This window comes from Eschrichtius robustus, chromosome 13 (genome assembly GCF_028021215.1).
Source record: "Eschrichtius robustus isolate mEscRob2 chromosome 13, mEscRob2.pri, whole genome shotgun sequence".
Lineage (NCBI taxonomy): Eukaryota > Metazoa > Chordata > Mammalia > Artiodactyla > Eschrichtiidae > Eschrichtius > Eschrichtius robustus.
The window spans coordinates 7,515,269-7,539,163 of record NC_090836.1 but is presented as its reverse complement, the minus strand read 5'-3'; the positions used below and the strand labels follow the sequence as shown (position 1 = coordinate 7,539,163).

The 23,895-nt window shown below is 46.3% G+C and overlaps 1 protein-coding gene across 1 annotated transcript; it reads left to right on the top strand.

Moving 5' to 3' along the window:
• Positions 1-3,963: 3,963 nt before the first annotated feature.
• On the top strand, positions 3,964-23,306 carry FOXJ2 (forkhead box J2). Its single transcript, XM_068560605.1, has 12 exons — positions 3,964-4,224; positions 4,571-5,085; positions 10,894-11,240; positions 13,171-13,245; positions 14,063-14,131; positions 14,314-14,454; positions 14,946-15,144; positions 16,918-17,313; positions 17,732-17,833; positions 18,636-18,845; positions 19,402-19,500; positions 20,543-23,306. The coding sequence occupies exons 3-12, from the start codon at positions 10,908-10,910 to the stop codon at positions 20,629-20,631; spliced, it is 1,713 nt and encodes a 570-aa protein (XP_068416706.1). The 5' UTR covers positions 3,964-4,224; positions 4,571-5,085; positions 10,894-10,907; the 3' UTR covers positions 20,632-23,306.
• Positions 23,307-23,895: the final 589 nt, after the last annotated feature.

The following is a 23,895-nucleotide window of genomic DNA, read 5'->3' as shown; positions in this document are numbered from 1 at the left end:
ATTTACAGAGTCCTTACTATGTTCCAGTGCTTTTAAACAGTATTTTAAAAAAACTGTTTATTTTGTAAAATTTCAAACATATGCAAAAGTAGAGAGAATAGTATTAAAAAAAGACAAATGAAAAAAACCCATGTTGTAATAAGCAACACTTGGCTAGTCATTTATTACCTATACCTCTCTTCCCCATCACTTGATTATTTTGAAGCAAATTTCAGGCTTTTCATGACTAAATACTTTAGTATGCCTCTTTAAAAGATAAATATCTTTAAAAAATAATAACACAATTCTATTAACATATCTAAAATATAACAGTAATTCTTTTATATCACAGAAGTCAGAATTGAAATTTCACCAATTGCTTGATAATGTTTTTTCCAGTTGCTTTGTTCAAATCAGGATCGCCCCAAATGTCCATATATTGTATTTGACAGATATGTCTCTTGATACCTATAGATTGCATTTGGTTGCCTTGTCTTTTAAGCCTCTTTCAATTTCTAGGTTACTCTTCCTTCATGCACTTATCTAAGTGCATTCCATGCATGAAATCACACAGTCCCTCCCCAACACTATGAAGTAGGTAATATTATTATCCCCATTTTACTGATGAGGAAACTGCCTACCAGATCAGTTAAATGACTTAAGTTCTCAGTTATTGAGTGTCAAAGCTGGGATTTGAATACACAAATTTTATCCACTATACCATGTTTCATATAACACACAGGTCTTTCATAAGTGCTTCCAAAATACGTATTGTGGCATATTGGTCACCAATAGTATGAAGAAGCATTTCGCTCAAGGCAGACTAGCACTCATGAAGAATTATATATAGGGAGGGTGGGAGGGAGGGAGAGGCAAGAGGGAAGAGATATGGGAACATATGTATATGTATAACTGATTCACTTTGTTATAAAGCAGAAACTAACACACCATTGTAAAGCAATTATACTCCAATAAAGATGTTAAAAAAAAAGAATTATATAATATGTTCTATTATTGAGAAGGGTGAATCTTTTACATTTTGATTCCTTGCATGTTTCAGTGACTATATTTTTATTCTGCTCCATATCACCCTCCTTAATAGAAAGTAAATGGAAAATGAATGCAAGTGCTTCTCCCTGTCTCAGGGCAAAAGCAAAACAAAACTAGCTTATCGGTTTCTTTTTTTGATTTAAAAAAATCACATAAGCAAAAGCCATACAAACGCTAATTATAGATATAGTAGAAAATGAGGTAAATTATAATAATCTTTAAGCTTACATCTTTGGTATATATCCATCTATGTGTTTGTGTGTATGTACATACACAAACATATACATACACATACATATATATTTTAAAAAGCAACTATATAATCATATTATACAAATTGTTTTTTCCTTTTTTTTTTTAAGCATGTTAAACACGAGGTTTATTTTAACTGAGTCCACTATGTGCTATACTGACAGTAGATACAGGGCCAGAATAAGGTTGTAAATATTCATACACGTGTAAAAAAACTACAACTTACACATACTTTATTTACTTGATTGAAAGCCTTGTGGTACATAAAATGCTTTCTATAGTTGATCTCAGCTTTGTTCCCACTGAAGTGAGTTGTATCTGGGTTTTCTGTGCTCAAGACTGCTCAATTGCTGCTGCCGCCACTGTTGGTTTGTTTTCTTTCAGGATCAAGGTGGGTACTTTCATATAAAATCTTGTTTTTAATTCCTTCTCTGTCAAGTCTTTCCTGGATTCTTAGCTTTGCATAATTATACCTGCAGTGGAACCAGCATCCTAGTCACCAAGATAAATCCTCACACTCTGGCGTTACATGATCTTCTAATTCTACCTCCCCCTTCCCGGGCTCCCCGTGATCCCGCGCATCCGCCAAAGGGACAGTCGGCGCCTCCCTACAAACTGTTTTTTAACATGATTTTCTCACTGGAATATATTTAGATACATGAAAAAAAAATTCGTTCTTTAAAATAATACGTGACTATTGCAAATATCTAAATGGTAAAGAAGACATAAAAAGAAAAAGAATTCCTCACTAATTCCACTTCCCAGAGTTAAATAAAATTACTCATTTAAAAGCTAAGTAGTATCCTATTATGTAACTGTACCATAGTATACTTAACAGTAACCTTATTATGGATATTTATCTGATTTCCTACAGTTATAAATAATGCTGCAGCAAATGTCTTGTGTATGTCAAATAAGTTCTTGAGCTTTTTATTTTTCTCAATTTCCAGGAAAACAGAGTCTAATCCTTCCCTAGCTTTCCCATTTTTAGTACTTTGACCTCTCTACCCCTGATCCTCAAATTTCACATACATAAAAAATGTCAAAAAAGGGTTGGAAAAAGAAACATAACAAAACATGTAACACATAGCAAGAAACATTTGATGCCAAGTTATCTGTGTATGGGAGAATGAGTTAATGTTTCAAAGAAGAAGGGAAAATACAGTTTTAATCCTGGATATTGCAAGGGTGGAAAGAAAGAAAAGGCTCAATTGGAATTTACTGCCTTTAATTACATTTAAAGGAATGACTTTTAATTCTGACAGCTCAGGAAAATGGAATATAAGTTAAGAGTCATTTGGATTTTGGATATGTTAATTTAAGTCCTAACTTTGCTTCTTACTAATCATCTGTACTCAGAAATAGTCAATGCCTCTAAGTCAGTTCTCTCATCTGTAAAATAGGTTTAAAAATAGTGCCTTATGGGATTGGGAAAAATTAAATGTGATAATGCATGCATAGCTGAATTCCTAGCACATTGTAAATATAATGTAATTTATATATATATAGTATTATATATTTAGCTAGAAGACAAAAAAATACCTTTAATATCTAAATGTGAAATGTAGTGATCAAGCTGTAATCCTGAATATGCATTCTTTTTTTTTAGCAATTAAAATATTTCATGGATAATATTTTTGCTTTCTTATTACTTTATGTGACAGAAAGTAGAGTACTTTGAGAAAAGTTTAATAGGCCAGAGGCTGAAATATATAAGAATTTGCAGAGGAATAATATGATTCCAGGAGGAAAAATGGAGGTGGTCTGCCTGATGGCGTTTTCTGTCTTTGGGTGAGGATTATTCTATAAGGGGCAGAGGATGTGAACATTCTATACTGTGACCTGGATAAGATTTGTTATAGAATTGTCAAGTGAACTGAACAATATTTTTTTTTGAACAATATCTTTTATCCTTTGTATACTGTACAGTTTAAAAAGCATTTTCACATAAGTGAGCTCATTTGATTCCTGCAGCAGCCTTATTGGGTGGGCAGGGCGAGCATCAGAATACCCTCTTCGCTAACCAAGATTCCATAGAACGAGGGCCTTGCACAAATTTATAAAGCTAGATTTTCTGATGTTTAGTCCAGAGTTTTCTCCGTTGCACGCTCGTTTTTCCCTTTCTACACTCAGTCATTCCACAAGTATTTATTGAACTCCGGGATGATATCAAGACTAACAGACTAACTTCGGCCCAACCCCATACCCCTTTAAAAGCTATCCCAGGGGAAAAAGAAGCCCATCAAAGACATTCCTGAGAAAACCGATGTTCATCTGCGTACAGAAGACAATGAAAAAAGGTCAGTGTGGCAGAACTAGCGTTGAACTGAAATTGACAGTTCCTGCGGCGCGAAACAGGGACTCCCCTGACAGACAGCAGGGGGGTGTCATCGCGGGTGGATGGCAAGCTGCACGGGGCCAAGTGGCGGGGTGGCGGCCGGAGGGGAGCGAGCGCGGCGTGCGTCCCCGGGGCCGCGGGAGGCGCGCGGCGTGTCCCCAGGGAGCGCGGGGTCGGTGGCGCGGCTCCTCCAGCGCAGCTCATCCCCGGCGGCGCGGCCCGCGGCTCGGCTCCGCCCGCTCCTCCTTAACCCGCGCGGGGAGGCGGCGGCGGCGGCGGCGGCGGCGGCGGGCGGGGGCGGGGGCGGGGGAGGAGCGCCGAGCGCGGCGCGGAGGCCGGGGAGGAGCCGGGGCCTGCAGCGGAGCAGAGCGGAGCCCGAGCCCCGACCGAGCCTTGACACCGTCCGTCCGCCTCCTGGTTCCCCGGGAGCCCGGACTGGCCGGAGCCCGAGCTGTGGCGGCGCGGGGAGCGCCACGCGTCGGCGGGAGCGGAGCGGACGGGACGGGACCAGAGAGGAGGCGCAGCCGCCGCAGCAGCAGTGACGGGCGTCGGGAGCCGCGGCCTCCCGGCCCCAGCTGCCCAGGCCAGCTCCGGGAGAGCGGGGAGTACGAGAACCCCACCCTCGGGGGCAGCCCCAGGAGCGGAGGCGGGAGCGGGGACGGGAGCCACCTCTCCCCCGGCCGGAGAGATGACCCTTCGCGTTCGGGCGAGGGCAAGAAGAGACCTCTCTAGGGGACGAGTCTCTTCTTCTTAGAGGCGAGGAAGATCCCCGTACCGGCCCGGGGATGGAGCTCCCGAAGTAGAGAGGGGTGATCCTTACCAAAGGCAGCGAGTGAGACCGCCCCGGCGAGCCTCCACTCCTCCAAACCCACTCTCCTCAGTTCTGGACTTTTGAGGCATAAAGGAAGGGGGATATGCCTATGGAGTAGACACCCTCCATCCCGTCCACAGGGGAGAGGACTCCTTACACTCAGCGGCAGAGGACACTCCAGGGAAAGAAGAGGACTCGGCTCTCAGCCTTTCAGGAGAGGGGAAGAACTCCCCCCGACTTCCTTGTACCTAGACAGTGGAACAGGGCAGAGCCCCTCCGCTCAGATCTCCAGCGGACAGAAAGAGGCCTCCACTCCCGACAGATTCAGTTTGGGGGGGAGGGGGACTCCCCCAAGGGGGAGGAGACAACTCCCGGTTGGGAGAGGCTCCTCCCCTCGTCCCCAGGGTCACCGGCCGAGTGTGGGGACTGTGCCACCTTCCCCAGGTGGGACCTCCTTCTCCTCCCCCTCCCCCTCCCCCCGCTCCTCCTCATCAGGGGACCCAGTTCCCCTCCCCAGCTTGGGAGGCTCAGCCAAGTACAGGAAGAGCCACTGAGGATGAGACTCTTCATCTGCCTCTGAAGAGGGGAGTCCCTCCAACCCCAAACTCCAGTACCAAGTGGTCCTCTCCCTCTGCTGGGGGGGACTTGGAGACAGGTCAGTGCTTTCTTTCTTTCATCTTCTCTCTGTCATCTTTAGGCACTAGTGGGTGTAGGGGGCTGAGATGGTGACTCTTGGGTTTCATTACTGGGGAAGGTAGAGTAACAACTCGAGAACCTTCTGGGAAATGTGTTCTGAAGCTACTGGATTCAAGCCCTCATCTTGCTGCAGAGGCTCTGAGAAATGGGTTTCTTAGTGTTGGGGGACTAAAGGGATGGGAGTCATTTGAGGTCCCTAGGGAAGTGTATGTTTTCATGCTGAGGGCAAAAGGGATATCAGAACACACCTGCATCTTTAGCACTCCATCCACACAGTGTAATAATGATGGCAAGCCACATCCCAGCCAGACTCCCATGCCACCCTCCATCCTTGGGCCTTTTCATGCAGAGAGTGGGCTCCCACTAAAGTCGTGGTGGCATTTGGTGGCCTGGCCTTGTCTGGGGCTTCCGTTGGTATTACATTTTCTTACCTGTAACCTTAGGTCACTTAATGTCCACCAGAGCTGTTCTCTGCAGCCCACTGTGATTACTGCTCCCTTGACAAGAAAACCAGTCTGTCTCCACTCACCCTGCCTCCAGCACCAAGAGGCCTCCTCTCATGACATCTGCATTCCTGGCCAGAAGCACAAAGTCCACAGGGAAAATGGGGATCCCATGTCCCGAGGCAAGAAGAAAGGGTGCAGGGGAATGCCAGCTCCTGGGTTGAAGTTCTTCCCTAGTGTTGGCTGGGTACCACTGCCCCAGTGCCCTACACCGCTCCTGTCTTGCTGACAGTTCCCCAGGAAAAAGCAGATCCTGGAGGGGAGGAGAGGAGGGTTGCTGCCCAGCCTCCTTCCAGTCTTCCATCGAAATCAGTTGACTGCCAGGGAGATTTGACCCCCCAAGGAGTTTCCTTTCAGAAAAGCACCTAATAGTCTCACCCTCTGCCTTCCTGTTTCTTGTTCAATTCTGGGTCTCTGGAACCTTGTATGTAAGTTTTCTTTCATAAGATAATAGCAGGAATCATCAAAGCCCAGACTGTTCAGAAAAGGCAAGAAAAAGGTGCCAGGAACTCCTTCTGGCTGAGCCTGGGCTATGGGTTTAGTAGCGCTCTGCCTTTCAACCTGGGATCTGTATCTGGATGCCTGCTTTCCTGCCTCACCTTTAGGAAATACCTCGTCTCCTGTAAGGGGCATTAGGACCCCAGAGAGAGTCTAAGTGGGAGGCTTCATCTTATTTGGGTTTTTATGTTTCCTCCTTTCTCTGTCTGGGCCCTGGGTGGACTGTCTGAGTCTCTAAGTACATCCACCGGGTCCTGGAAGTTACCTGTTAGTCATGGTCAGTGAGACAGGGCTCTAATTCAGGTTTGTATGGCTGTGCTGTAGAATGATGTGCGTCTGTTTCTTACTTCAGGTGGATGTGGCTCTATCCACATCTGTGCAAGGTGTGGGGACAGGTACACGTGTGCTTTTCAGACTTAGCCTCCAGTTACCTAGAACTGTGCGTTTCTGGTAGGCCTCTAAGAGCAGGTGCCCCTGTGCAGGAACGTGGAGAGGGTGCTGGTGAGAATGCCCAGCTGGGAGGAAAGGCTTGGCCTGCGCTGTCCAGTGGGAGCGCTCATGGATGGCTGCCTGAGAGTCATCCCACGCAGCAGGGCAGCCCAGTCTCAGGCTAGGGCCACTTCTTCTAGGACTGATCAGAGAGCTTCATTTCTGATGTTTCTGGTCTAAAAAGCATGAGGATCCTTGGCTCTTAACTCTAGAACTCCCTCCCCCGTGTTTTGAAAAGAGCCAGCTCTGTGGAACAGCAGACTATTTCTCACAAAGTACTTTACCAGATGCTGGAATGCTACTTGTTGAATGGCTCAGAGTGAGCTGGACCACAACACCTGCAGGTGTCTCACTGCCACACAGTGTAACTGGCCCTGCTGGGACTGAGTTTCCCTAGTTCTCCTTGCCTCCGTGGAATCAGTTAGAAACATATGGCTATTGAGTTGGAGTAGCTATGCTTAGAGAGTGCTATTTTCCAGATCATATCTTATGACTAGACCTAGTTCCCCCTGAAAAATAAGGGATGATATTCCTCCATTTCTTCATCCTGGGGAGTTTACTAGTCCTGGCATGGGTCAGTCCTGGGGCCACACTCCCCCCAAAGGAAAAGTTTGAGATTCTGACATCCTGAAAACTATTGAGAACTCAGTGCAGGTGTAAACCACTGCAAGTTTGCTACTTCCAGGCTTACCTGTATGGTCTGTCCATTTTCTAATTTTCAATTTCTAATATTCTCCTTTTTCTCTCATTAAAAAATGGTAATTGCTAAACTTACATAACACTAGTGCTTTAAAAATTTTAACTCAAGGTAATCCTCCCAACAACCCTATGTAGGTACGGTTATCACCTCTGTTTTCCAATGAAGAAACTACAACACAGAGAGGTTAAGTAACTTGCCTGAGGTTGCACAGCCAGTAGGTAGTGAAGCCAGGATTGAAACCCAGGCAGCCTGGCTGGTAATCGGTAATGTGGCAGACTTAGCCACTGCTCTGTTAGTTTCTGCGTTATGTACAGAGCATGAAGTTATCATTCCTTAATGTCTGACCTTGGCACCGTACAGAGAACAATTACTGACCTTTCAGAGAAAATGGGAAGAAAACTGTGCCTATTTTTTTGGGTCTTACATGTCTCACCCAGGATCAGTCCTCCCCCCACCCCACCCATAGAATGTCTTTCTGTTCTTCTCTGCCTTTCTCCCAGTAGTGTAGTGTTCATTAGACGTTCCATGGATGTGATGGAGCCTGCCCTTTGGCTGTCTTTCCCAGTTTCTATGGGTATTTCCTTTCAGTCTTCCAGCTCGCAGAGAAGAATGTAGCCTGACTCAGGTTCTGCCCCAGCGCAGTGGCACGAGGCTCACCTGGAGAGAGAGGTCTGGGTAACTAGGTTGGTTGGACTGAGAAATGGAAGTACCTTTTGTGTGCCTTTCTAATAATAGCCCTGAACATTAGCCTGGTGCCATTATTTTGGGGAGTGTGGAATGTGTGGCAGCCACTGGCTCTTTAAGCTTCCTTCACGTCCCTCCAGGAATGAAGCTTGGACAGTGTTTATGACTGCATCCCTTTTATTGAAAGGGGGAAACTGAGGCAGGAAGACTTCAGGGAGCAAGGGGCGGTTAGGGACATTTAGTGAGTTAATGTCAAGGTTCGGAATAGAATCAAGGAACCTCACTCTCTGAGGTTCCACACACTGGGCTGCCCTTCAAGAATGGGGAAGTGATGGGGGTGAGGAAGTGGGATGGGTTTAGGAAGAACGGTGCTGAAAGATCAGAAGGATCTTGTGCTGCAAGCGTCTATCGGAAGGTATTTTGAGTGCTGGGCCGGTATCTGGAGGGCTGGCTGGGAGGGTGCTGGAGAAAGGTTAAATTTAACCTCAGTGTCCTAACCTGGTACTGGGGAAGTGCTAGGGAAGGGCATAGAACAAGTAGCAAAAGGCCAAGGGTGCTTCGCTTTCCGGGATTCACAGTGATTGGCACTGCCAGATGGGTTCTGTAAACCCCTTTGATTGTACTCTCATGTCCCTCCCTGTCCAATGTCTGGAGAGTTTCAAATGAAATGTCCCCTGAAGCCTTCTGTGTACTTAAGGTGAGACTTCCCAAGGATCTTTAGCAGGAGGCAGTAGGGAATAGGGTAAAACTTCCTTACAGACCCAGGAGAAGCCTGGTCATCGTGAACCCGCTCATTGCCATGTTCCCGTTCGGCTGGGACAACCCAGCTCCAGGACCAGGTGGCTGCGCTTCGCACCCTGCTTTACCCCAGAAGCTGTGCTGCTTTGACGCAGTAAAGTGCTAGGAGGGCTGAGGCTTCCTGGAATGCTTAAATGTTCCTATTAGTTTCCAAGTTTCCATGGTTTTGGGGCAAGATGGTGGTGGTGGGATGGGAAGGAGAGTGGTGGGGAGAGGAGCTAAGGATAAAGGGGAAACCCCATCGTGGTGCTGTTTCTGAACAGGGCCTTTGAAGTTTTTTCTCCAGTCAAGCAGTTCTTGGGTTGCGGTTGGGTCTCATGCTGCCCAAGCCCCCGAGGCGCTAAGGTGTTTCCTTGAGCCTTCGGGAGTGGGCGTGTTGCTGGTGAGGAGCGCAGGGCAGGGGACATGCGCGTGCTTGCAGAGACTGCGTGGGTGGGGAACTTGGGGAATTGGGAGATGAGTGAGAATGCTGACCCTTTGGAGAATGTCTCCAGGGGAGAAGAGTCACTAACTAGAAGAGTGAGCCAATAGCCTGAAAGAAAGATGTGTTGGAGGCGGAGACTGGGGTAGGCAGGCATATCTGCGATTGAGCTTCTAACTACAAAGTGTGTTGGATGTGTGTGTAGTTGTATGTAACGCTGGTGCGTATTATCTGGGTGTGGATTTAGAGGTTATATACGGAATAGGTTTTCTGTCCAGGATTCTGAGGCATGTTAGCCTTGGCTCCTCTAGAGCGACGCCTCGATGGACCCTCAGCAGGGGTCCGAGGAAGAAATCCTAGCTGGAATCTGGCCGGCTGTGCAGGCACGAGCCGGTCAGGCAGCAAGCGCTTGGGGGGTGGCTGGCATCGACCCCAGGGGAGAGCCAAATGGCTACCAAGTGGTTCCTGCCAGCCTTTCCAGATTCTGCGATGCAGATCTCACCCACCGTTCTTCACCTTCCCCCACCGAGACGTCACTCTAGCTGCACCTCTCCGCCTGCAAGAGCGCCCAGGCTGCGTGGGTGGCAGCAGGGTGTGCAGACAGCAGGCGTAGGCGGGTTGGCAACGTCAGGAGTTTGCATGGAGGTGCAGCGAGCGTGCGTGCCAGGCCGGGAAGGAAGGAGAGAGGAGGAGGGCGGGAGAAGGGGAGCTAGCCCTTAGCCCCAGAGTGGTTATTTTTAGCCCGGCGATCTGATTGTTACCGGTGAGCGCGCAGCTGGGTTTCTCCCTGGCTCAGTGCAGCAGGGCAGGCCGAGAGGTGGGAGGGCCTTGCCAGTGACTTCTTCCTGGTGTCGGTGTCTGTGGGCGGGAGCTCACCAGGGGGAGCTTTAAAGGTGCCAGGGCAGCTGTGTTCGGGCTCCGTTCGCTGTGTGTGTGACTTTGTGCCCTATGGGTAACGTTATGCCGTGTATCTCATTGTGATCTCTGGTCGTGAGCCACTGTTGATGTGTCTGTCTTGCATCTGTGCTTGGCTGGTTGTCACATGTAACTTAAGTTGGGAAGTATGTAATATGCCTCATGTGCACGCGTATGTGGGATAAAAAGGAACTAACATGGAACATCTTTAAAAGTGTTGGTGTGTGCTTCATCAGTGTATACTTGTGTTTACTCTGGTTGTTTTTCTTTACACATTCACCCGTGCTATCTATCTGTGGATGTTGAATGTAAATATAACAAACATCACGTAATTGGAGAATAGACTTTGGCTGATTTTACCTGCTATTTATTTTATTTTTAAAATTTATTTCTACATAGTTTAAAAAAATTATGTTATAGGGCTTTAAGTGAGAAGAATTGAGGGAATAGCTCAGTTTGGTGGGTGGTTTGATCTCCTTTTTAGTCCTGTGCGAAGGGAGAGGCCTCTTGGCCATGTTCCACGTGCAGATGTAGAATAAGTACCAGTCTATCACCTGGTAGGTAATTGGTGACATATCCATTTGGGGGTTCTGGTAACACCTGGTCGAGGGCTATCCCAGGAGAGGAGTCTTCTACAGGAATTAGAGTGGGAAGAACCTCTCCTTCCCTTAAAGCCCTAGGATTTGTGTATTACTTGCCACCAGTAACCACAGGTAATATTTGTCTATTCTGTTTTCCTCTTTTTCCTCTTCTCTGCAGAACCCAGAAGTACCATGGCTTCTGACCTAGAGAGTAGCCTCACCTCCATAGACTGGCTCCCCCAGCTGACCCTCCGGGCTACCATTGAGAAGCTTGGGAGTGCCTCCCAGGCTGGGCCTCCAGGCGGCAGCCGCAAATGTCCACCAGGCTCACCCACAGATCCTAACGCCACCCTGAGCAAAGATGAGGCAGCCGTCCACCAGGATGGCAAACCCCGATACAGCTACGCCACCCTCATCACCTATGCCATCAACTCTTCTCCAGCCAAGAAGATGACCCTCAGTGAGATTTACCGCTGGATCTGTGATAACTTCCCCTATTACAAGAATGCTGGCATTGGTTGGAAGGTGGGACGGCTTCTATACCCTGAGATGATTCTTGGCCTTGACAACCTTTTCCTCTACTTTTATTTCTTCCTATAACCTGGTCCAGTTCACTCTGAGCGTCTCAGATGTGTGAACTTAAAAATCTCAAATCTCCCATCCGTTACTTTTTTTTCCAGAGTTGAACAACTTCCATAAGGTGTATTGGGGAAACTCCTGTGATACCGAGCCACTAAGTATAGTTATGGGGGCAACAGGATGCTGACGCTTATCAGACCCTCTTATCCTCTGGTTCATTTCACAGATATTTATTGCCACTCTACTCTGTTGAAGTCACGTGCAAAGTGTGGCATTGCTCCATCCTACCTAGAGGTAGCATCTCATCAGGTTTGCAGAGCTTCATTCCACATAGTCGTCATCTTTTAAAAAATTGTGTACGAAGAAAAAGAATAATATAATTAGGTTCTTCCCCAGCAGCTCATCCACCATGCAAGGAAGGAGAGGATAAGTTGTTTGGCTGGAGATAAAGGAAAAAGGGGCCTCCCCTTCCAAGCAAAGAAGGAAGACTGATGTTCTCAGTCCTTTGGAGCGATCACTCGCTTGCCAATTGTTGAGTAGGAATGGGGATTTAATGTAGGTCTGTCACTCTGTAAATCACCGGCTGACATACAGACCAGATGACGAGCTGGAGACCGTTGAAAGCATTTAGTTTTTCCTTTAGAAATATGTTCCTGCTAGCTGCCACAGCCTCCAGCCACCTCACCCAAGACATGTAGCAACAATATTTCTTTCCTCCAAATGTGACCATTCCATGGGCTGTTGAGAAGACAAAGGCGAACTGTGCCTTGTTTCACTCATAATTTATATTTTGTTATCATCTACATCATCAGTTTCTGCTTTTTTTTTTTTCCTTGGCCACACCACTCGACTTGTGTGATCTTAGTTCCCCGAGTAGGGATCAAACCCACGCCCTTGGCAGTGAAAGCTTGAGTCCTAACCACTGGACCGCCAGGGAATTCCCACATCATCAGTTTTAAAACATTGTTCTTTCAATACTGATAGAATGAGTTAAGGGACTGGGCAGATGTGATTTTTTTTAATTGAAGTATAGTTGCTATACAATATTATGTAAGTTATAGGTGTACAATATAGTGACTCACAATTTTTAAAGGTTATACTCCATTTATAGTTATTATGAAATATTGGCTATATTTCCCATATTGTACAATATATCCTTGCAGCTTATTTTATACACAATAGTTTGTACCTCTTACTCTCCTATTCCTATATTGCCCCTACTCCCCTCTCCTCACTAATAACCACTAGTTTGTTCTCTATATCTGTAACTTTGCTTCTTTATTGTTATATTCCCTAGTTTGTTGTATTTTTCAGATTCCACACGTTAGCGATATCGTACAGTATTTGTCTTTCTCTGTCTGACTTATTCCACTAAGCATAATGCTCTCCAAGTCCATCCATGTTGCTGCAGATGCAAAATTTCATTCTTTATGATGGTTGAGTAGTATTCTGTTGTGTGTGTGTGTGTGTGTGTGTGTGTGTGTGTGTGTGTGTGTATGCACACACTCTACATCTTTATCCATTCATCTATTGATGGACACTTAGGTTTGGGCAGATGTGATTTTGAGGCATTTATATACCTGTTATTAGTTGGGTGGAAAGATTGAAAAACTATATAATCAGCTTTCTAGAAGCACCTGGTAGTCAAATTTACAGCCATTACCTCTCATCAATTTAATTGCTTCCTTTTTCTTATCTCGTTGCTCTTGCTATCTGATAGGTTTTTTCCTCCATAAGTATAGTTAAGAGGTGCTTTGTTTACCCTGATACTTGAACTTTAGTGTGTGTTATATCCCTTTGTGTCCGTCTGTGCACTACTGGAAAATTTTCTGCTTTGCACAATGCTCAAATCTAACTTGCTTCTCTGCTTCCCCAGAATTCAATTCGGCACAACCTTTCTCTCAACAAGTGTTTCCGGAAGGTGCCCAGACCTCGGGATGACCCTGGGAAGGTGAGATTCTGCTGTAAGCGGTGAAGGGAGGAGCAGGAAGGAGCGAGAAGTAGTTGACAGCTTAGAGTCCTATGGCTGTTTTAATTACCCAGAAGAGGAAATCATGTTAATTAGAGAAGCAGCTTTATTTTTTTCCTCAAAGGAAGAGCTTGGTTATCAAGCAAGTGGGTCCCCATGAGAGTGAATGACTAAGGAAGACTGAAATTTTTTTTAAAAGAAATATTTATTTAAAAAATGGACTTTGATGCCCCCTTTTTTGTGCATGGTGCTCTTTCTAGATGTAAAAGGTGGGCTTAATAACCTTTGTAGGAGTTTTTCTATATAAAAATCCCATGATTTTTTACCTTCAAAAGAGAGACGGGATAGATCATCCTCTTTGTTTGACAGCTGTGGATGCTGAAGTCCAAGAGAGTTTTGCCTCAGATCACATGGAAGGGAAGGGTTGGTCTGGACATTTCCAGCTCCTTGAACTAGATGCTGTGTTCTGTCCCTCTAGTATGATCGAGGCCTCAGTGAGCTGTTAGGACAAATTTATTCCTCAAAAATAGCTGGTACCCTCAGGATTCTATGTGAATTTCCAGTCCCTTTTCATTTCTTTTTTTTTTTTTAAGGTTCCAGATAGATGATCTTCTTTAATGTTAATGTTATTTATTTATTTTTTTAAATTGAAGTATAGTTGAATTACAATCCAGTCATTTTTAAAAATATAACTCTTATTTTATGTGAAAATCCCTTCAAATGTCTACTTTTCCAAAGGTGGGAATTTCCGTATATAATGATTTTTTTTTTTCTTTATGGGGATGGGTTCTCCTTCTAGGGCTCTTATTGGACAATCGATACCTGCCCTGACATCTCCCGGAAGAGAAGACACCCTCCAGATGATGATGTAAGTCTCCACCTCAATGAGATGCCATTTATGGGCCAGCTGCTCCTTCCACATCTTTGCCTGCTTCTTCAGTCATTTCCTAAATTTGGGGCCAAGGTCAAATACCAGCAGGTGTGGAACCATCGGTCTTGGGAGGATGTTTAGCATCTACTTATAGATTTCTCTTCTTTCACAACCCTCAGCTATCCCAGGACTCACCAGAACAGGAGGCAAGCAAGAGCCCACGGGGAGGCGTTCCAGGGAGTGGAGAAGCCTCACTGCCTCCCGAGGGGAATCCTCAGATGCCACTCCAGAGCCCCACATCTATCGCCAGCTACAGCCAGGTAGGAGGTGGAGGTGGCAGGGGATATAGGGATGGATGGATGGATGGATGGGTGGATGGGTGGGTGGGTGGGTGGTAGAATAGATTCATATATCTGTTGGTTCAAAATTATGTGTTGAGTATCTGTGCTGTAGTAGGCAGATAAATTGGGAAAGGAGAAAGGGAAAGAGGGAAGCTGAGAGAGAGATGGAGAGAGAGAGAGAGAGAGAGACAACAAAATTTTAAGAAAGATCAGAAAAAAAGTGGTGAGAAGACAAGAAAGAGAGCCAAAAAGGTTATGAGAAAGGAAAGATGACTATGGATGTAGCGCAGGAAAAGGGCAAGAAGCTACATCAAGATAGGAAGGAATGAGAAAAGGAGAAAATGATGCTCATTCATTGAAAAGGTGGGAGAGGATGAAGAGGACAGGCAGGAGAACTTGGTGTCCACTAAAGGGTTGTATTGGTCCCTCACGTAGGACACGGATCGAGTCTTTCTTACCTCTTTCTGCAGGGCACAGGGTCTGTGGATGGCGGAGCCGTGGCAGCAGGGGCTCCAGGCCGAGAGAGCACCGAGGGTCCCCCTCCCCTGTACAACACCACCCATGACTTCAAATTCTCCTACTCAGAGATCAATTTTCAGGATCTAAGCTGGTCCTTCCGCAACCTCTACAAATCCATGCTGGAGAAGTCCTCTTCCTCCTCTCAGCACGGTGAGTCTGGAGTGGGGAGGGGAGCAGAGACGTCCTTGGGTTTTTGAACAGATGGGGACATTCTCTTCTTTCCCTCTTTCTTACTTGTAACACAAGGAGAGGTTGATCACTGGTCAGGGAAAGCATGTCATGAGCCAAAACTGCTTGGAGTCAGAGCTCTTCTGGCTTAGTTCTGAAGGACAGCTGTTTCACGAGGCGGGCTAGGTCATTAGTTTCAGTAAGTGAGTTGGAGGAATCCCCCATCTATTAGAACTAAGGGCCGTGATTTTATGGCTGCCAGCAAGTCATTCTGATGATGGCCACTAGGGGACAGCAGTAGTTTCCTTTTCCTAAGGATCCCTGCGTTTCACTGTGAGAAGAATTTATTTTTTAGCGTATTTATGTTAATTTTTATTAGGAACAATTTCAAACAGATGCAAAAATAGAGAAAATAGTATAATAAACCCTCGTATTTTCATTGCCCAACTTTACCAGTTACCGATATGTTAAGCTTGTTTTGTTTACCACCCAGCTTTTCTTTTAAACGGAGGAATTTAATGCACATCATTCTACCTGCAAATACTGGTTCAGTATGCATCCTTAATGATAAAGACTTTTCTTTTAGTTATGCATTGCCATGATGACTCCTAACACAGTAAATAATGCTTCCTTAATATAAGTTTATATCTCATCCATACTCAAATTTCCCGAATTAACATATGAGAATGATTTGAAGTCGTTATTGGGAGACTTTTTGAGAGATTGTCTGGTTCAGTGCTCTGTGATTCCTGTTTCTTAAGTTTTTATTTTTTATTTTATTTTTACTTTTTTTTTTTTGCCGCACCACACGGCTTGCGGGATCTTAATTCCCCGACCAGGGTTTGAACCCATGCCCCCTGCAGTGGAAGCACGGAGTCCTAACCGTTGGACCACCAGGGAATTCCCCTAAATTTTTAAAAAGAATTTAGAGGTAGGGATGAAGTCAGGACTTTAGGTGAATCATCAGATCTTGTTCTGTCCAGTGGCCTTGGATAGGCGACCGGAGATGAGTGGAATGATAAAAAGTGGTTAGGAGTCACTTTGGGGAAAATTGTATTAATTGTCATTAATTGTCTTTTATATCCCAGGGGATTCCTATCTAGAGTTGTGTTGCTAGATTGCAGCATTTGCTTGAGAAATGAGTCCAACTCAGGTGATTTGGTTGATTGGAAGTAGGGAGCTTGGAGGGCTCCCAGAAACAAAGGGAAAAATTAGAAACAAAGGGAAAAATTAGATGGAGCGAGGACAGCAGAGAGTTCACTCAAGTTTAATCACGGCTGAAAGCCTGGGTCTCCATCTCGAGCTCTTCCCTGCCCCATCTGTTTGAGAAATTCATCCGTCCCCACTCTACTGCGCACCCGGACTCCGTTTTTCGTACTGACTACAAGGAGGCAGAAGCCTGTAGGACAATAAGGGAAAGGAGAGAACAGAGGCCCATGGCTTTGTTTTATTTATAATTTGCTTTTGGAACTTTACCTGATGTCCGATGTCTTTTGAAACTGTGATTCCAGGACTACATCCCAGATCCTTGAAAAATAGCATGAAAAGGTGCATGCTGACCTTTTGGCTAAAATTTCAGCGGTTGTCGGTGCTGTCGAGGGCCTCCGTCTGTCGGTTAACCCTGCCGGGGGGAGGAAGGGGGCCCAGGGGACCCTGCTGTCCCAGAACGTCCCGTCTACACCCAGTGGACGTCCTGAGCGATGCGTTGCCCCACTCACGTACCCGCTTCCCCACCCCCTCCGCCCCTCCCCGCAGGCTTTTCGTCTCTCCTGGGGGACCTGCCGCCCTCTAACAACTACTACATGTACCAGCAGCCGCCGCCGCCGCCGCCGCCCCAGCCGCCGCCTCCGCAGCCGCAGCCGCAGCCGCAGCCGCAGCCGCAGCAGGCACCCGCCCAGGGCCCCTCCGCTGTGGGCGGTGCGCCCCCCCTGCACACCCCAAGCCCAGATGGTTGTGCCCCACCAGGGGGGAAGCAAGCGGGGGCCGAGGGCTACGGGCCGCCCCCTGTGATGGCCATGCACCCACCCCCGCTGCAGCACGGCGGCTACCACCCTCATCAGCACCATCCCCCCACCCACCCTGCCCAGCCGCCGCCGCCGCCGCAGCAGCAACAGGCACAAGGCCAGGCTGCCATCAACAGCACTGGCTTTGGTGAGTAGGGAGGGTGCAGGGACACCCTAGAGGACTGCGGGTTGAGCCCCCTGTTCTGACTCTGGCAGGAGGTGCGACTGGTTAGGAAGTTCACAGTGGGTCTTGTAGCCTCTCTCCCGTGAGAGCTCGTCTGAGCCGCGGAGGTTGCTGCTTAGAGTTATATATTAGAGAATTCTTGGATAAATCGGGATTATTTTCCATATTCTTCTGCCCATGAGCTTGGCTGTCTGTAATTAAAGCATTGATAGCTTTGTTTGTCCTAAATCTCCAGGGAGGGAGAGTCCAAAATTATCTTGGTCATGCAGCTGATAACCTACGTAGACGCAAGAATCTTGCATTCAGTAGTCAATCTGCTGTCAGTTGGTGGCTGTCTTACCCCTCACTCTGTCTCATTACCACGTCCCCCTCCTCTTTACAGCCTTTCCTCCTGACTGGTGCTCCAATATTGACTCCTTAAAGGAAAGCTTCAAGATGGTGAACCGGCTCAACTGGTCCAGCATTGAGCAGTCACAGTTCTCAGGTCAGTGATCAAAGGATGGTGCCTGGAGGGAAGAGGGATATAGGGACGTGGAAAAACCCAGTGGAAGCCGGAACCAGGAGGGGATGGTTAAGTGAAGCTTGAGGATGGAGGATTTCATGTTACACAAGGTGGATAATATTGATGCCCTCTTCAAGTTAGTTTTAATTAATTTTTGCCTTAACTCAAAATATGACGGTGGTTTATTCCACTGAGCTTTATCTTCAGGAGAACGAGGCTGTCAGGAATTCAGCACCCTGGACCACTATTTTGTAGTTTTGTCACCATTTACTGACAGTGTGACCGCAGCTAATTCACTCAGTCACTTGAAACTTCTATTCGTCAGAAAGATGGAAATTATAACAAGAATTTACTAAGGAACCAAATGTAAAATAGATAGCTAGTGGGAAGCAGCCGCATAGCACGGAGCTGTGCTTTGTGACCACCTAGAGGGGTGGGATAGGGAGGGTGGGAGGGAGGGAGACGCAAGAGGGGAGAGATATGGGGACATATGTATATGTATAGCTGATTCACTTTGTTATACAGCAGCAACTAACACACCATTGTAAAGCAATTATACTCCAATAAAGATGTTAAAAAATTTTTTTAGAAAGAAAAGAATTTAGTAAGGAAGAAATAGAATGAGAGTTTGAAAATGTAGGACTCTAACAGATGTCAATTATTGGTAGCGCATATAATCAGCGGTGTTGATTGGCCATGTAGTTGGAGCAGTGAGTTGGGCATAGAACCGCTAGGGGCACTGGGGCCTCTGCAAGGCTAGCCTTTCTTGCTGCTCTGTTTGCAGAGCTGATGGAGAGTCTGCGGCAGGCAGAGCAGAAGAACTGGAGCCTGGACCAGCATCACATTGCCAATCTGTGTGACTCCCTCAACCACTTCCTCACTCAGACTGGTCACGTGCCCCCCCAGGGGGGCTCCCACCGGCCACCCGCCCCCGCCCGCATTGCTGATTCCTGTGCCCTCACTAGTGGCAAACAGGAGCCAGCCATGAACCAAGGTACCGCACAAAGCAAGCTGCCAAGGAGGTGGAGACTGGATGATGAAAAGGAAGGGGGACGAGAAGGGCAGAAGAGAACTGAGAGACATCAGCTTATGAGCAGTGATCCAAATGCCAAAGAAATAGACCATATGATTCCTTTTAGATCTTGATCTGGGAGGTCAGGGTTACTGAAGAAAAGGGAAGAGGAAGTCCCTGTTCCAAATTTGTGTCTCAGTAACCCCTCCCTGGATCGTAATTAGGTGGAGTTGTGATTCTCTACAGTTATATGGTCTTCAAACTGGTGAAGTAAGAGTCGATGATCACGGTTCTATATTTGTCATCCTTCTGATAGCTGTGATATTGAACTCCACTGGTATCGGGTCCCTTTGTGCCCTAAGTGGTGAGGACTGATAGCTTCTGCAGAAAGCCTTGATGCCCACAGGAGCTACAGAACAGAGCAGGGAAGGGAGAAGAGATGAAGGGGAGCAACAGTATTTTTTTCTCCCTCTCTATCTGACTCTTCTTCCTTGAATACGATGGTCCCACTCACTTAACTCTTGTCTTGCTTTGGCAGTGAACTCTTACGTGCACCCTCAAGCCCCCCACCTCTACCCGGGTCCATCACCAATGTACCCACTTGCCACCCAGGACTCAGCAGGATACAATCGCCCAGGTAAGAGCCAGGAAGCTTGTTTCACCACCAACGAGTCGTTTGGCTTTCCTATGGCTCCGAGTCTGCATTCTTGGCTCTTTTGCCTGCACCTGCTGGGAGGGGGTGAGCCTTCCTGATTCTCAAGGCTGGAGGGTGGTCCACCTGCTAGGGAGGTGTATGTCATGGGAGACTAAAGAAGACTAACTTACTTTAAAATGAGCTCGTGCCGGCAGTGATGAAAGGAAGTAGAAGCATGGCTATAAACAAAAGATAGACGTGTAGAACATTTATGCCTAGCTTCGGAATCTAGGTGGGAGATACACTCAGACAAATGACATGAACATGTTGTGCAAATGTACCTGCTTTGAGCCCACGTCTGCTTTCTTGTCTTCCTGACCTCTAGTATCAGGGTTCTGGGATTGAACTACCTCTGATGGTGAGAGTAGGTGGGGAGACCCTAAATTGCCATAAATACTACAAAACGAAAGATCCTTCACCTTTAAATGCACTTGAGAAAAATCACTGTTATCATGCTGCCTAACCACAGTGTTTTCAATTTTGGAGGAGATGTTCAGCTCTTTGTGCATGTATTCCTTCTCCGTGTGATTTATATACAAATTTCTGTATTGCTATTTCATGTAATAGTATATTCTGTATGTTTTTTTGTCATTATTACATAGTCTTCATAAGTATAATTTTTTTGTTGTTTTTTGGCCACCCATCGTGGCTTGCGGGATCTTAGTTCCCCGACCAGGGATCACACCCGGGCCCTTGGCAGTGAAAGCGCAGAGTCCTAACCACTGAACCGCCAGGGAAGTCCCCATGAGTATAATTTTTAATGGCTGCATACTGTGACATTGCCATGTGGCCTAGTTTACTCTGAGTCTTTCCTGAGATCTCACTGAAGTGGTGTCTGGAAACAAAAATAACCCTGGGCTGATCAGGACAATAGTTTCCCCAGACCCTCCCCATGGTGGTGTTTGGGGTTGACCACCGTCCATCAAGATGGATAGAACGGCTTCCCATCCACTCTCCTTTTAATCTCCTTCTCTCTTCCCCACAGCACACCACATGGTCCCTCGGCCGCCAGTTCCACCTCCTGGGGCCAGTGAGGAGATCCCCGATGATTTCGACTGGGACTTGATTACCTAGTGCATCTGAGCGCCTGGCCATCAGCCCAGGGCTGGGTGGTGAAGTCTGGCAGTGGGGAAAGCACAGCCCCAGCCCATCCCTTCCGCCCTTGCCTGTATATAGATATATATCCTCTTTTTTTTTTTTTTTCTTTCTCTGCCAGAGAAGCCACCGCAAGATGCTGCCGAAGATAACCCCCTCTTTTCTGCCTCATTCTTCCTCTTCCTTCTTGTTTTTCTCCTAATTCTTTTATTATTATTCTCATTATATTATTATTATTATTATTGGTTATATGCTGTCTCCGGTCTCCTGTCCCTCCACCATGGACCACGTCCACCTCTTGCTAATTTAAAATCATCTGGCTGGAAGGTGAGGCCATGAGAGCCGCAGAGAAAGGTCTCAAATTTTGATTTCCCTTTCGTGTTGGGAAAGTCAGCGCTAGTCCCACCTTTCAGGCCCACATTGTTTTCTGTGGATATCCGTTCTATCCAGGACTGGAGAAGCCACGTTATCAAGTAGAAGGGATCTAAAACACTGCTTGGCAGCCATGAATTTGCAGGTTTTACTCAATGGTGCTAATTTTGTCCTCTGAGCTCTTCCTTGTCCCTTTATTTCTCCAGTCCTACTTCTGCTGAATCTCATTCCCCATCAAGGACAAGAGTGATGGTGGTGGCAGTAAAACCCTAGTGGAATAAGAGGTCTGGGTTGGGTCGAGTAGAATATCGTAGAGGGGTGATGGAATATAAAACAGTCAGAAATTGCGTCTATGCTACTCTGTCAGATAAACTGTCATTGGCTTATTCCTGGCCTGTTCTCTGTAGGAGATAGAGTCGGGCTTAGCCAGAACTCTGCTTCTCTGGTGGAAATGAGGACAACTCTTCAGCATAGGTTCAGCTTTTTGGAGATGGTTTCAATTGAACCATTTTGACTTTTAAACATCATTTTCTCTGGAAATTAACTGTGGCTTTTATTTGCATTTACCAATTATCCTTTCACCCCCTTATCTCATTCAGCAAATATTATTTTGTCCTCCTTTAGTTGTCTGCTCACCTCTTCCACCCATGGTATTTTCTTCCCTCATTTTCTGGCATTCTCAAGAAAGGAGAGTAACCCATTATTCCTTGTGTCTCACCATGTCCTAGGGCAAGACGGGAATCTCTTTCCCACCCATCATAGCAGAACCAAACCTACAGTACTGGTGGCAGGAGGGTGGCGGGAGGAGAGGGGAGCTGGCATAGACATGGGTGGAGAATATTTCAGTTATTTAACTATGTAGGCAAATGCTTCTCTTGGAATCCAGATCATTGGGGCTGAAGCTTTTGCAATCAGCCTTTTGAGGGGTGAAGGGAAATTGGTAGAGGGGAATAAGTAACCTAAAGCAAAGAGCTCCATGAGGGCCAAGGGAGACCCCCCAGAGATAGGTACAGGGATAACTTACCTCCTTTAACAAGGAGTGGCCATGATTTATTGCTGCAAAGTGCTTAGTGTATATTTGATATTAATCGTTGAATTTTAGTCATGAGGGGGAAGAACAATTTTACTTCCGTTTTTATTTTGCTGAATGTTCACTTTCTCAAAGCTGCAGGACAAAATGTACGGAATGGACAAGGCCACTCTCTCTGTGATTTCTGCTTTGTGTTCATATTCTTTTATTTACCCATGCTTTCTGCTCTCCTGCTTTTCCCCCTCATCCGCCCCTTCCTTTCTTTGTAAGGGATTCTATATGAGAGTTTGTTGAAGACGTCCAGTGAGGCTGAAGTCAGGGGGCAAGAAAGGGCAGTTAACTAAACAGCACTTTATTTCTTTGAAGTTCTTTGTAAGAAGTAGGGGTGTGAGTGGTGTGAATCCCCCATGGTGTTGGAGGGCAGTCAGTGGGGTTGAAGTATGACGTAAGATTTCCTCTTGGGGAAAGGAGAATTTCTCTTGAGGGTGGTGACACGCCTTGGCCCAGTGTCCTTATCTGAGGCGTGTCTTCCTTATCCTTCCAATCAAGGTGCCTCCTACATACAACGTCCCATCTGTTCTCCCTAAGATTCCCCCTTGACAAATCATCACTCTTTTCTAAACCCCTTTTCTACCCAGATCCATACAGGATTTGCAAGGGTAGACTAAATCAGACATGTAAATGTCTCTTGTTTATATTTCATCTGTGTCTTCTGGGTCATTAAGAAGGGTCAAAAACGAGGGTCATTAAGAACTCTGGCAGGCAGCCAGAGTAACTGAAGTCTGGGGCTAGGGCTGGAGATTGGCCGTCAGGCCTTCTGGGATTTTAGCTCCTCTCCACTAAACCCAGCCTTGCTAAATGGCACAGGACAAACCTGACCCTCTTTGGGCCTCGGTTTCCCCTCCCCTCCATGAAATGGAAAGAATCCTACTTTGTCTTGTTGGTCCAGCGTTGCTGGCCGTGAAAGTTTTGTCATTGTTGTTGTCTTGGGTGATGTGTGCAAAACTGCAGGAGCTCACTGCCTAAAAGAGGAAGTAAGGGAGAAAGTGGAGGAGAGGGACGGAAGGAGCAATTCTTTGGTATTGATCCACCCATCCCTGCCTTTCTCTCTTCAACCCCCATGTTTCTGGTTTGGTGAGTCCTTCATACCACCCATAATGCTTTGCATTGGTGCAGGCTGGGGCGGGGGGTGTATGGTCTCACAAGTTGTTGTTGTTTGCATGCTTTCTTAATAAAAAAAAAAAAGAATGTTTATGGTTTTATCTTCCTGGCGCTGGTCTCAAATTTGTTTTTGCCAGGGTAGGAAAAGAGAAACGTGAAAGCATTTGTCTTCTATTGCCCCTCCTCACCACCCCTCACTGGGTTTGATTAGTTGACCCTGACATTTTTTGTAAGATAGATGGGAAAAAAGAATTAAAAGCATGCCTTTAACATTCTTTTTTTCAAATGCTATTAAATATAGCGAAATATTGTTGGGAGAGGCAGTCCCCCCTTGCAGCTTGATGTGTGGACTAAGCCATCTTGCTTGCATTCTGGGATATTTTAAAGATTAAACATACTACAATTTGAGGAGGACTTGGGTCCCCCTCTGGGACTTCCAGGGAACACTTACAGGTACTCGCCAGAGTTTTTCATTGGAAATGAGGGAATTCCATTGTAGGGATTTCTTCAAAATACATTTCCAGGGTAAATAGAACTCTCAAAAGGAGTCCAGAAATGTCAACTATTGAACTATTGAATCTTTATAACTATGCCAGAATCATTCACCCTGGTATCCTATACAGTAACCCTAGAAGTTAGGGACTTATACCCAGGGTCCCGTGAGAAATGTTGGGATTTCC